Source organism: Lytechinus variegatus, chromosome 1, assembly GCF_018143015.1.
Source record: "Lytechinus variegatus isolate NC3 chromosome 1, Lvar_3.0, whole genome shotgun sequence".
Lineage (NCBI taxonomy): Eukaryota > Metazoa > Echinodermata > Echinoidea > Temnopleuroida > Toxopneustidae > Lytechinus > Lytechinus variegatus.
This window is the reverse complement of record NC_054740.1, coordinates 11091846-11106356: the sequence shown is the minus strand read 5'-3', so window position 1 is coordinate 11106356 and position 14511 is coordinate 11091846. Positions and strand designations below refer to the sequence as shown.

Sequence of the window (14511 nt, the reverse complement as noted above, 5' to 3'; positions counted from 1 at the left end):
GGGGAACGTTTTCATGAACGAGTTTTGTCAGTACTTATCGCCCATATAATCGTAAGCTACTGCGAATCCTTGCATCTGATTGGCTGAGAACAAACTCTTCAGTGAAAATCACTGACAAAAACTTTCATGAAACACTCCCTGAGTATATCAATCGTGTTTCTGATCTTACCATTCGGCCGTAAAGTCGCCGGTTCCATTCCCAATTGGCCGTGTTGTTCCTGAACCAATTAGCTCCCCTGGCGATAGTAAAAAAAAATGAAAAATGGCATTGATTATACAAGTGATTCGAAACTAAAGGTGAAAACACCTTCATCAGATAGTTGTCCTGCCCGCATGGAAGCAGTTTTGATGGAATATTGATAAGGTCCAGGGGTCCGTTTCTAAAAATTGTTATAACAAAAATCTTGAAATGACAGTTAAAAGCTACTGAAAGCATTAGATTTAATTGGCTGACAAAGAATTTGGTATAGAAATAGTGAATTCGTGAAGTCTTCATGAAACGGGACACTGGTTTTGTAATAAATGGAATGAATTAAAGAATCCCTGCATAGGAAATAGACATTGTCGGGGCGACACAAGAGGGGGTGGGGCGGGCAAGGAGGGGACCTAACCCCGAAAGGGAGGAAGAAAAGAAGGAGAAGGAAGACAGCTGGATAAAAGTGAATAAAGAGAGGAGAGTAGAAAAGAAACAGGGGCAGTGGGACTATGACGTCGCCCTTAGGTTTGCTTGACCTCGCCCTCCCCCTCTCGACTTTCCGACTTCTCTAAATACCCGGGGACAAACTTTTGACATGGTTAAATCCAATTAGATATTATGTTCATTGACTTACAAAGCGCGGATTATGGATGTTCATTCGACTTGCGATGCACGTCATAATTTACAAGCAAATCATTCCCAAAATCAAGAGTTTTATTGGAAAATGAAATTATGGGCGTATGCCTAAACACTAATTAACAACATGAACAATATTAGATTAATCTCAAGGTTGTCGTATTGATTTTGTTTCCTATACCAAAACAAGTACAAATTCGCCCATGCATCCTCCTAGGTCGCCACTCAACCTCGAACATGCACGCATGACGTCATGCATTCATAGTTGATTTCTTATTTGTGCAGTGTACAAAAACTAATTTATACGTATAGTTTTTTTACGTTTTATTCCCGCACTGATGATTTGTGACGTCACAATTTTTCTTACACTGTAAAAACGCCGTTTTTAAATGTAAGCATGTTGTTTAGGCCCATGACTCTAACAACTACTGTTCAAACTTTTTAAACAACTGTTTAAACTTTTTAATCAAGTTGTTTTAAAAAGTTTAAACAATTACCAAAACAAGTTTAAGCAACTTGTTGTTAGAGTGACAGGCTTAATTAAACAACATGCTTTTTTTTAATAAAAAACTGTATACAGACCCAAGTAATTGGCTTTCATGTTGTCAATCCCTATTTGGCCTCTATATATGACTCAAGCATTTTTTTGTTTTGTTTGTTTGTTTTCTCGCTTATAATAGTCATGATAGTTGTCCTCTGCAATTTTTGTTCATTCTTCTATTAAAAAGATTACATTGTAATCGACTTTTTAATGTCTTATTATCATTATTGTGTTTATACATTGTACATCTATTTTGACTGAACAATAGATGCAAAAACACACGCGAAAAAACCTCGCCAACAATAGGTGTTTTTTTAGGGATGTGCTACTTACTTTGGTTGAGATTTTGCTTTAATGCTCTGGTGATAACTGCAAAATTTCTTGGCTCGTTTTTCTGCTTCGAAACAGAGACAATTCATTGACATCGATGTCCTCGTTGACAGGTCTAGATCTTAAAGGAATAAAAAAAAGAAACGGTAAACTTGTCATTAGTTAGGAAAAGCGGTACTTAATCAAGAAAAATAGTGATTTTATTGAACGATGCGTTGTAACAAGTTCTATATAATCTTGATAAACAGGGAATGTGTGTTTTGCGTTTCTTATTTAGTTCCACTTTTCCAATGTCATACTTAAGCCTCGCCCTTGTACTGCTTTGTTCATATTGAAGAAAAATTTCTACCTATTTACGATTAATTTTTTTTCATTATTTGATTGAGCTATTTTCGTTGCTCATATTATTTGGTAAATGAGAGCGAAAAAAATATACTGACTGTACAAAGAAATTTATACCTTATAAACAAGAAAAGCTGTTTTATTATGCAAGCCAAGCGTATCCATTTTTTTTTAAATTTCATATATTAACTACATTCATTTTGTACAGGCGTATCCCGACACAAGCACCTGTTTTCTAGGTTTTCACGCCTTTATCGATATACACAAATTACATGTTGTAATTCATTGTTTTAATCATATGTTATTCATACATTCTATTAAATTGGATGATACGTCAATCGGAAGAAAATTAGTGTTTAATTTAAATTGAAAATTAAATGTATGGTGCAGGAAACTGTTGTAGTCACCATTGCTAGCTGTGTACAATTATTTCAGTTGTGTTGAATATTGACTGTAAAAGATTTTCTAACATTTGGTATGCCATAGTCACACCACGAGGTTTCACGAGCCTAAAACATTTCCGAAAGTCTCGTGTGTTAAAGTGGCACTTAAAAATATAATCATAAAAATAAGGATGGACTTTGGGGGTCAAATGTCTACAACCAGTGGATAGGATATATATCTGACAATCCATATCTGACCAGGGGCCCGTTGCATAAAACTTTTTACCTGAGAAAACCCATGTTGATTTTAGCGGAGTTTTTGCCCTGTGTTAAAATCGATGGCAGAAATCAGACTAACCTTAGTTTTCAGTTTTTATCAGAGTTCTCTCAGGTAAAAAGTTTTATGCAACAGGCCCCAGAAGAGGGTCCCTCGACCCGCTCATTTTGAAAATAAATCGACATTTATGAAGACATCTCCTGAGGGATCAAATTCATCACCAGAAACAGTAAAATAGCCCTAATCCTTCCGCCATTCAAATATAGTTCCAAACTTTGTGATATTTTTTTCCAGTTTGGAAAAAGCAAGTTCAGTAGTTAACCTCCATAGTACTAGTGTTAGATGGACAATCATAGTCATACATTTTTTCAGTCAGCTATATAGAAATAGATAAAAATGACAATGAGTTGGCTCGAATAAATATATTTTGTCTTCCAATTGTAAATATACTCGGGCGACCACAAGCGTGACAAGTACGACGGACCATTGACTTTAAACACGTATTCCTTACCTGTAATTTCAATACCCAGATGGCAATGCCCTCTCTTTAAGTTGGTCGGATTCTGAGCAAAATGAAATATGTAACCAAAATAATTTTAGTTAGATAATGACATAAATAACTATGTTTTTTATTGGAAGAAATTGATCGCCTTTTAAAATGATTGTTATTTAGCCGTTACATCATTTCCAAAGAGTCTATTATTTTATCTCTCTATTACTTCTCCAGAGAATACTTGTATGCACGAAGCTTGCAAATGTGAGAGGAGTATAGATGAAGCAATAAAAAATGATAGTAAGTGGGAAGTAACAATAATAACAATAATAATAATAATAATGATAACAATGACAGTAATAACAATGATATTGATTAGAAGAAGAAGTAGGAGGGGGAGACGAAGAAGAAAAAGAAAAAAAAAGAAAAAGTGGAAAATCATGAATTATAATAAATAATGTGTGAATGAGACAAAGTAATTTTTTTCTTTGAGAATATAACTTACAGTATCATCGCTAGAATGGTAGGTGGCTATTCTGTAGAATTGTTCCATCTCCACATCTTGATTGTTGTTATTGTTGTCTTTTACCTGGAGTAACAAACATAACGTAGGAGAAGTGTTGGATACATGCATGTACGATCTAAAGTTTCCCTCCAAATATTACCTCATGACGAGGTAATATAACAAAGGAAATGTGTCATTTGGTATGACTTAAAATCTATCTATCTAGCTATCAACCAATCAACCAACCAACCAACCAACCAACCAATCAATCAATCAATCTATCTATCTATCTATCTATCTGTTTTGTGTCTTGTCTGTGTGTGTGTGTATGGGGGGATGAGCACTCGAACCCTTTCTGCTTTTTTTTATTGTTAATTTCATTCAGTTTAATCAATATTGAGCAATAAATCTTTTGCATAATTATTGTATAATTTTGTGAATTTATATTGGTTATAAATGTTTTTTTGTTACTGAATATAAATATGTTAAACATGATGTCGTGTACAGGATTAAGTTTTTGGTGATTTCTAATTTGCTTTGATACTGTTTTGTTTTATCTTGTAAATCGATTTTTATTTAGATTTGTATTCACCGACTGAGGGCGCATTGATTTTTGTAGTCATGGAAAGAATGTCGCCTATCAGTTTAGTTGTTAATTTCCCTAATTTTTGTGATACAAGCCAAATGATGTAAGTATTGTTTGTGTTTATTTTAAAGTTTATTAGTTACATTATCAGATAAGCTAATTGTCATGTTGAAATATGGTTTAAGTTATTACGAATTAATATGACAGATTTATGTAAGCTTAGTGAATTTGTTCTAATTAAAACGCCGTACGTGTACGTGTATGCATTGTGTAATAGGAAGCGTACGTGGCGTACCTAGTTGTGTATGTAACTTGAATTTGGCGCCTTCGGGCACGTGATGTCTTCATTGTAAATAAGCCTTGCAAACAAAGAAGTAAACGGATACGCATTTAAGGTAGTAGTTGATTTCTTTTATTTTGAAAACAGTTTTACAGAAAGGATTAATTTAGGGTACAAAATAAAATAATCAATACATAACATTTACAGTAATCAGTATGTTTATACCTGATGTGACCTTGAAACTTGTCAAGGTCATTCTTGGTTGTTGTTTGGAAATCTGTAGCCATTACTGTCTTATACTTATGTGTCATGACATGTAATAATTTCAGCTTACGCAAGTATTGTTTATTCTGTATTAAATTGCAGATTGAACCAGTCAGTCTCATCAACATTATAATCAAGACTCGGTCTGATTCTTGGGTTTTGTTTTACGTATCACACGCCACACATGACATTTTGTACGATTATTTGTATTATAAAAATTGACAATTATTTGACTTTTGTGAACAGTGTTTTGTTGATATTGAATTGTTATATTTTATCGTACACACTTTGATTTTGAACTGAATGATTAATAAATATTATTACAAAACAAAAAAATCTATCTATCTAAACTCTTTATGTATACGTGTCTGTCTAACTACCTTTCTTACATCTATCAATTATCCTATATTTTCCATCTTTTTTACTCCTTATAATCATCATCGTTATTTGTGTATATTTTTTGTACTTACTGATTGGCGAAATCTGATGAAATCACGAAGAGACCCCATTCTCTTGATTTGGCCACCGCACAATGTTTCGGGAAGGACGATAGAGGGAGATGTGTTGATTCCAGCAACGGCTCTACAACGAAATAATCAACAACAAATATTAGATTAAACATTTGTCATATTCTCTGTACGGCTCTACAGCATTCGATGGAGGTGGGCGGGGTAACGCAAAATTTAACTCTTAAATATTTGTTATCTCTCCTATGGACTCTTCGAGGTCGTACAAATTGTAGTTGTCTCTGAAAGTAACTGAAGTACTACCATTGATACTACTTCCAAAGCCTTTTACACAGAGCTATGCCAATTTAGTTTTAAGATTTGACCGCTTTTCAGTGTTATCATTCACTGAAGGCCTATACACTGATAGTGCAGCAGTCATATTAGCGAAACCTGCGCCAGACCGATCAAAGTTATTACGTTATTTCCAATGATATACCATCTATCGATTTGGTTTCAGTGTCGTTGGTGTAACTGTTCTCACTGTAGCATATCTCAAACATTGCTTTAGATCGTAAGAGGATCATGCGTTATACGGAGGTCCCATAGCCCCCAAAGACGACACAAATCTGTAGCGTAATTATTTCAATATCAGGATTGAAAAAGACATAGGCTATATGAATAGCTGAAGGTTTGCCACATTGATGAAAACTACTCGAAATATATCCAACCTTACCGCGATAAAAAAATTGATGTAAATAAATGAAATGCACATGTCAAAGACCTATGAAATCTTTTTGTGTGTATTGCATATGGAATCAAAGCATATCTATTCCGTTTTATGATGGATAAAACTTCCCTTTTTGTTTTTTGTTCCCATGTTTCATTTTCGACGAAAACAAAACCACACAAGAGGTTTAGAATTCACAATGCCTTCCAAATATAAAGATTTGAAAACTTTAACAAAATGTATTTTTAATCCTATTACTGTTCCAGTTAAAATCTGTGACATACGTAATACTACACAGTCTTTCTTTTTCTGTTGTATTCTACAATCTCAGAGAATTATCATCATTTAAGCGGCAAAAATGAAATTCGTAGCATTTCTAATTTTTGTAGGCTACGATTTTTTGATATTTACAAATTTCAGGATAACGAAAGTATATAAGTACGTGAAGTAAGGTTTTTTTTACAATGTGGTCCACGTAAAGCTTAAACTCATGAAAGTTATTGCCGATAGCTAAAGTTTCTGACATGATTGTGTTAAACACGGGGATTTTCGACTTTTGTTATTTTTCTTAATCTCCGACAGTTCTAATCAACGTGACAAGAATCACATTCTTAGCATTTCTGTTATTTTCAACCAGTGATCTTTTTACATATTTACAAATCTTAAGATTCCGAATAAAAGTATAGAAGGGGTTATATTAATATATGAATGAATAATAAATCTGAATGAATAGAAATCTTGAATCTAGAATAAAAAAATCGAAAAAAAAAATAAAATAGATTGGAGTTTGGTTTTCCTGTAACCGGTTCATGAAAAAAAATGAATGGGGCCCATCAAAATAAAGACGTTCGTTTAAATACATTGTATACATACTGTTCACATACAACTTTAGTCAAAGATGAAAAGTGAAACCGAGACTTGCAAACCTGTTCATTTAAGCTATCTGCTGGGAAATTAATGCTAAGGCTTGTTAGAGGCAGGGCCCTGGGAACGACTTATAAGGAGTGCTGGTTTAGATTTGACATACAAAAAAACACACCAAAAAGGAATTAAAAAAAATGAAGGGTATTTTTGTTCAATTTGTGCTATTTAGCATACCTATCCATAGCTGCCGCGCCTATGGTGAATAAAATATTCAGCTTCAGCATCCCCGCTTCCCAAGGCCATGGTTACGGGGGTGGTGCTTGAACATGTTGTAAGCATTTCTTCACGCCTTCACGGCTTCTCAGCCGATCAAAACAAAGGATTTTAATGAATATAGAAGAACTGACAAATTGGTGAATGCTGAAAACCTATACGATTTTGTTTGTTTACAAAAAGTCACAAATACCTAATTTTATCCATTAGTAGAGAAATGAGCCAAAACAGAAGGGGCCGTACATTGCGTACGTAACAAAATTTCGATAAAGATAGATTTCAATAAATTACTTTTTAGTAAGATAATCTTCCGTTGTTATGTATTTTGACATAAAATTATATCATACTAGTATATTATCCATTCCATTTTCTCCCCCTTTTCCCTTTTTCGTGAAAACTTCTCTCTTTTTTTTTTTTTGGGGGGGGGCATGGCCCCAAGGACCTTATCTGTACGCCAGTGATATATTGATAATGGATAAATGTATTTGTTATATGAACTGAATATTGCTCTGATATTCATGCTGATTTTTGATGTTGATTATTATGTTTTTAACACGATGTCTATGTGACTTTTACATACATAAAACTGCCCCCAATTAATTTCCAAAAAAACATGAGCTGAAAGGGCTGAATATGATATACTCACCGAACTCTGTCTGTGTTGTGGTTTGCGAATGTCCAAGCGAATGCCGCCCCCATGCCTTGACCGATGAGGGTGACCTGGGCGATTCCCTTTGGGGCAAAGATGGGGATTAACAAGAGATTAGTCAGACTAACGTAATCCTCTTTACTTTTTACTTGTCTAAAAATCTGGCCAAAGAAACGTAGAATGTTGATGAAATATAAATCTTCTTGATCTGATGATATAGTTTCATATTGACCCCCACCCCCTCCTCCTCCCGCGCTGCACAATGGGAAAAAGTGAAGATCCTATAATGTTTGATAATACTTTTTACTGGCGTATTTAACGTCTACAAATCAGACAGATTAACGCGGAGGGCAGTATGCAAAATAAATGGATAAAGCGATACATTCTTACAACGTTGACAGTAATCTTCTGGAATGTGATTTTTTTTTTCATTTACTTGTTAGGCTACATCTTTCAATACTTTTCATTTAAAAGATATATTTCAATATTTCACTAAAATGCCCTATATTAAGATATGTGAACAAAACTTCATCGTGCTGTATATGCAGTGTGTGCATAAAAAGAGTGGTGACTATGTCTTTGAATATTTCAAATTCTTCATGTCAAAAATATATTTCTCGTTTCAATACACAATACAAAATTTCGTAATACTGTTAGTTGAAAGATAATGGATTTCATTGTACATGTGCACAAAATTCATGGCTTCACTGTTACACAATCATGATAAGAGGGTCTTTTAGAGGGAAGCTTTGAAAGTATCTTGATACTTTCATCAAAACCTTTTTTTAAAATGGTTTCCACTCGACATTTCTTTCGACGGACTGATTCAAAGTGATTTCAAACTTTTCTTTAAAAAAATTATATTTATCTGTTATTTATCTCTCTTTTTTTTGGTCTCTTGACATTATGTATCTGATCAAGGTGGTTTAACAACTTCTTGATCTGACATAATGGTCTGTAGATTTAAAAAAAAAATGTCCCTGTAAAAGATGAACTATGCTGTTTTCTGTTTTAAACAAGATATCCTGCAAGGATAGCCATATATTTTAATAACTACCAGTCACCAGTGAAACACAACCTCATGGTTAACATGTGACAACATGCGATAAAATGTGATTTCATGGCCGGTTATATAACAACGGGTAAGCATGGTGAGGGCAGGAAGAAATACAAACGGCAATGTCCTGAAAAAGAAAATAGAAATGTAATGTTTCTTACCAGCGCATCCAAGAACTCGGATATATCCTGCGGTGGAAAAAAAAATGTCGTTAATATTTATGGCGTCTGAAATACCATTGATCACATGGACACTGGCAAGGAGAGAGTTCATAATGGTATATTTCTGTCTGTCTGTCCGTCTGTCATTCTGCTCTCCTTTTCTCCTTCTCTCCACCTTTCTTTTTTTTTTGTCGTACAAACTCAACACATAAATGCACATTCCCACCACCCCTTCCACCTGTCCACATATCCATGACAGATATGAATATAATTTTAAGGTTATTCAGTTTTCCGAGGGTCATGTTAAGTAATTTGGTATTTTAGTAATCTTTACCGATGGACGGTAACTCCATACAGTATAGTATACCCGACGAACCCCAAGTACGTGAAGTTTGCATGCAGGCAAAATTATTACCCGATGCCATGTCTGCGAAAACACGAGAAAATCTTTCGGATTGTCAAGAAAAATTTAATCAATTTTAAAATTATGCATTCGGTTCATTAATAATAACCCCCACCACCTCCACTCCATCCTCTTTCTAGCTTCCTGTCTCCCCCCCCCACATTCCCTCTCCCTCTCTCTCTCTCTCTCCCTCTCGCTCTCAGACTCTTTTCCATAAATCTATCCCCCCGGTCCCCCCCCCCCATAAATTTTATTTATACCCGCATATTATTTAACGCGCAAGATCTTTTACAAAAGAGAAAATGGCTACCGGTCGCTTAAGTTTGGTAACGATAATGACTGTCAACATGGCCAACATGTCAACAAAATTTTCAGAAAAGAAAAGTATTGTGTGACGCCAGTTTCCGTGGCTAGTTTCGATTTGAGCTGTCAAGCTTAGTTGACGGACAGCAATATAGCCCCAACTCCATTGGCGATTAAATAAGTTTTTTAATACAGGAACCATATAGACGTCATCAAAATTCAGAGAATTTTCTTGAAAAAAACTTTGATGGAGGCATATTTATTTTTGTTTCAGACTACATGTTTTAAAAAACACACGATGAGATGAGACTGTAATTTAGATGACGAAGATAACGGTCCCCAGAACAGGACATTGGCGAATATCATGACACCGTAAAAAATGTTTACAACAATAGAGTGAAAACTTACCCGACATAAGATTTTCAATGTGTACTGCTCTACATCTGAAAAGGTAAATAAAAAATGTATCGATATTCAACATTAAAGAAATACTTTTCATATCATAACACTATAAAAAGCCAAACATTACAAACACAAATAATTAATTACAAGATAACCGTAAGTCATTAATGAGGACCAGTAGCGGACCGTGACCCGGAGGAGACAAAGCATTGGGGGGGGGGGGGGAGGGCACTGCATTGTCTGTGAACAATGCTGTGCCCCCCAATGCTTTGTCTCCTCCGGGTCACGGTCCGCCACTGATGAGGACAATGCAGAAAGATCAATATGTTTATTTTACTATTTTTTCAGTAATCTCTATTACAATTCTTTGAAGGGATCATATTTTCCTTTTCATGTGCGTCTCTGCAATTATATATCAATCCGGGTTTTAATTATTGTTTTTGTGGCCCAGTGCTTAAGTGTTATCAAGCACATGGGGGGGGGGGTCTGATCTACCTATGCTTGTTAAATAAATTGACTACAATAAGCTTTTATATATTCACATTTCTTTCTATTTGTCTATCTATCTATCTATCTCTCTATCCATCCATCCAACCATCCATCCATTATCTATCTATCTATCTATCTACCTACCTACCTATCTACTTATCTTTATCTATATCTATCATCTTTCTATTCCTATTGAGTTCTGCTTTTTAGATATACCATGGACCTAGGGTCAAGTATATACTCACCCGATGGCTTGCTGCTTTCTCCAAATCCTTTCAAATCCAAGGCAATGGCTCGAAATCCTGCTATGGCGAGTTCTGGCATCTGTGATTGCCGAGATTGAAAAGAATGGGATGACATTTTATTTAAAATTCACTAATAAAATTCGGACACAATAAGAAAAATTATTTTCCATCTCTCTCGAATCTTTTTGATTTCTCTATCTATCTATCTCCATCTATCAACTAATATTTTGTATCATCTAAACCAATTCCCTCCTTTTTTTCAGAACTGTTACACAAATTTGGGATGGTAAAAATACCCAGTGTGCCAGTATTGATAAACGATGTGCCCTCTCAAACTAAAATGGAAATGAGACGATCCATTACATTTGAAATGAAACAGATCGATCTGAAGTCATTAACGCTGACAAATGAAGTTAAGTTTAATACATTTGTCAATTCAGAATAAGCCATAGTGACGGGCTTATCGAGGGGAAATGTTTCCTATACACCCCTCCCCCCCCCCAAAAAAAAAAAAAAACGCCCTCAAGAATTAAATGATCATCATGATTACAATTTATGTATTATTCAGTCTGAACAAAAGTTGAATAATAAGCAAGAACCCTGCTTCATGGCGCTGAGAATCAGTTTCCTACCACAAACCCCTTTATAATATTTCTTTTTCTCGATATGTCAACACCCGTGGTGAAATATGGCTATCATCTAAACCTAATCTGTGTTCCAAATCTTACAGATTCGAAGTCTCGCTGTTAAATTCTTAAATATGACGTAGAGAAGAAACCACTTTTCCGGTAATTGTTTCTCCAATGTTCATTGCATATCGTCTCTGTTTCTAACTCGGCCTCAGGATCAAGCTCTGTCGGTGTTATATGCCCAGGACCGCCGGCAATTTTATTCAGAAATTCCAGGGTTCTTAGCTGCAAATCCTTGTTTGTTCAATTAAATTTTTCAAAGATTTTTTTTTCAATTACCGGCACAGATTTTATTTGGTTTAAACTACTGTTGTGTGATTTTAAATGCTAAAGGTCTGGTTAGGTCTGGCTTGAACTGGTTCGAACTGGTTTAATTTGGAGTTGATTATATCATATAGATGCTTGGTTTGGTCCGGTTTTGTCTGGCTTGAACACGATTGAACTGGTTTGATGTGGTATTGATTAGGTATAAATAGATGCCTGGTTTGGTCTGGTATTGTTTGGCTTGAAAATGTTTGAACTGGTTTAATCTGGTGTTATTGTTTCGGTATAAATGCCTGGTTTGGTGCAGTTGGTCTGGTTCGAAGTGGTTTGTCTTAATCTGATAAATCTGGTGTTGATTATCAGTATGTTTGGTTTGAATTGATTTGAACTAGTTGAATCTCGTGCTGCTTTTATGTATGTCTGGTTTCAACTTGTTTAATCTGGATTACTATCATCTGGATTCTTTCATCATCAGAGTTACCTGACTTCTCCATGCCTCCCAGTCTTCTTCAAAGTCGTGGCACAGAAGCACAGGAGGCCCGTTTCCAAGCTCAGCGAAATGAAACCGAACTTTACTCTGAAAAACAACACAAAATTATGAGAAAAAGTGAGAGAGTACAAACTTGACGTCTATAAAAAACGAAGTCATGTTTCTATTAGGATATTGCGGATACTTGGAACTTTATTGTAAATTTCTATCCCGGTGGATTCATTGTGGCCTGAATTTTGACCAAAGTACATCAGAAGCTGCTTTTTCTCTACTTATCACTACTTTATACCCGGGCACCGCTGCAGACATGGTAATTATTTTGTCATTGGTCAAATCCTCTTCTATTTGAATATTAGGGTCAAATTTGGATTCTGACCATGATTGTGTTTCATAATCAATGATTATAGTTGCACCATTCGAATAAGTCAAAAAAAAAGGTTTCTCGCGGTATTTTCTATCGTTTCAACCTTCAACACAATCTGCTAAGGAAGCTATGAGTGAATGAATAATTGCTCCCAGTTTTCCTCACTAATTATAACGTGATTATTTGAATGTTATTAAGTCAAACTGTCTTCCCTATCCCCCGCTTCATGTCTCTCTCTGTTTTTAATCTCTCCGTCTCTCTCCCCTTTGAATTGTGGCAGAACTAGAATAGTGACTCGCAAAATGGTATTGAGCCAAATCCTGACGATTACGTTAGCGTCTAATTTCTTCTAATTAACAAGGCTCCGGAGATGCCCAAACAGCTGTATCATCAGCTCAATGCCCCGTTTTAGTGCACGATCGGCCAATGCAATGACGAGCAATCAACATGCCAAAGAACAGTATCGCCACATGATGATACACGTGGTCTCAGAAACGTCATAAATTATGCGAAAGGTTTTCTGACCCTTCTTCAGCTTTGCTTCAGTTTCACTCAATATTATTGTAACGATCACCGACCCTTATCATTAACATGATAATTACGAGTTTCATAAGATCAATGAGTTGGAAAATCACTGATTGAAAGGGTTGAAAATGGGAGCACGTGTGGCATGGCATGGAAAAGCAAAACCACATTTCATGGCCCTTGATAAATACTAGGACATTAGTTAATCTAGTAAACATGGTAAATAATGACGTTCTAATTTATTAATTTTGTCACACTTTGTTAACCGATCAAGTTGTTTACTTGCACATTTTGATGAGATGAACACTGTATAATTTTTAGCCACCTTGACCACATACTGTATTGACCTTAATCAATACAGTTAATGTGCATCACAACGGGTAACGTTAACCTTCTGTTCCCAAGGGCTATTGGATCATATTTAATAGTTGTTTATTATGACGGGATATATACTGTGCATATATAACTATCATAACTAATAACTACTTTTGACAAACACAGAAAATATATCGATACCTCCTGACCAGATATTGACTAAGTTGACAGTTATTCCTCAAAACATAAACCTTAATGCTTTCGCATAGACATGATAGAAGATCAATTTGCACTTTATTTACCAATATTTCTTAGGCGTTCTGGGTCGTGCTGTCGATTCACTTTTTTAACCTAGTAGATAAATCTGTTTCTTTTTTAAAGAGATTCCAGCTTCTCTCAATAATCCCAATCTTTGCTCAATATCAAGGGTTTACCTATCCTGTTAAACTAGACATTTAATATCCATCAACCTTTCCCATTCTGATTTGATTGTTTCCTTCCTCCAAAACCTCTCTTTCTAATCGAATTACTGGAGTCCGATTTTAGGAACGAAGAAAGCCGTTTGAAGCTTAGTCGTCTGTTTATAACGATGTTTCAATCCAAAGATTTAATCAAAGTAACACAGAATGACTGACTTCAAGAGAATAAAGATAAACCGATACTTACAGTATTTCTAGACAATTCGGACATATTACTTAACATAGAGGCGACCCAAACCTTAAACCTCTTTTTTTTTCAATTAGACCAAGGACCAACCATGATTCTTTTTTATTGGATCGAAAAAGTTTGCGCTTGTAAGAATCTGATAATGACAGCGACTTAAATTATGTGAAACGAAAAGAAAACTCAATTTTCATGATTGATACGTTATGTGAAGCACATATTTTCAAGCAGTATAACTATATATATATATATATATATATATAAATATATATATATATACATGTAAATATATATATACATATATATATATATAGTTAGTTGGATAATTTTGTACCATATAGGGGAA

General features: G+C 35.0%; 1 protein-coding gene across 2 annotated transcripts in view; it reads right to left on the bottom strand.

The window, feature by feature from the left end:
• LOC121428539 (bifunctional epoxide hydrolase 2-like) overlaps positions 1 to 14511 on the bottom strand; it is a 64732-nt gene that overhangs the window by 7477 nt on the left and 42744 nt on the right. For both annotated transcript variants that reach the window (XR_005971810.1, XM_041625314.1), the window contains exons 7-16: positions 12290 to 12385; positions 10856 to 10934; positions 10128 to 10162; positions 9014 to 9040; positions 7793 to 7878; positions 5304 to 5415; positions 3704 to 3787; positions 3217 to 3268; positions 1707 to 1824; positions 170 to 236 (exon numbers count right to left, since the gene is read on the bottom strand). Coding sequence is in view for 1 of the 2 variants with exons in the window: in XM_041625314.1 (XP_041481248.1) it covers positions 170 to 236; positions 1707 to 1824; positions 3217 to 3268; positions 3704 to 3787; positions 5304 to 5415; positions 7793 to 7878; positions 9014 to 9040; positions 10128 to 10162; positions 10856 to 10934; positions 12290 to 12385 (756 nt within the window). In the remaining variant the exon portion in view is untranslated. The remainder of the gene's footprint in view (positions 1 to 169; positions 237 to 1706; positions 1825 to 3216; positions 3269 to 3703; positions 3788 to 5303; positions 5416 to 7792; positions 7879 to 9013; positions 9041 to 10127; positions 10163 to 10855; positions 10935 to 12289; positions 12386 to 14511) is intronic.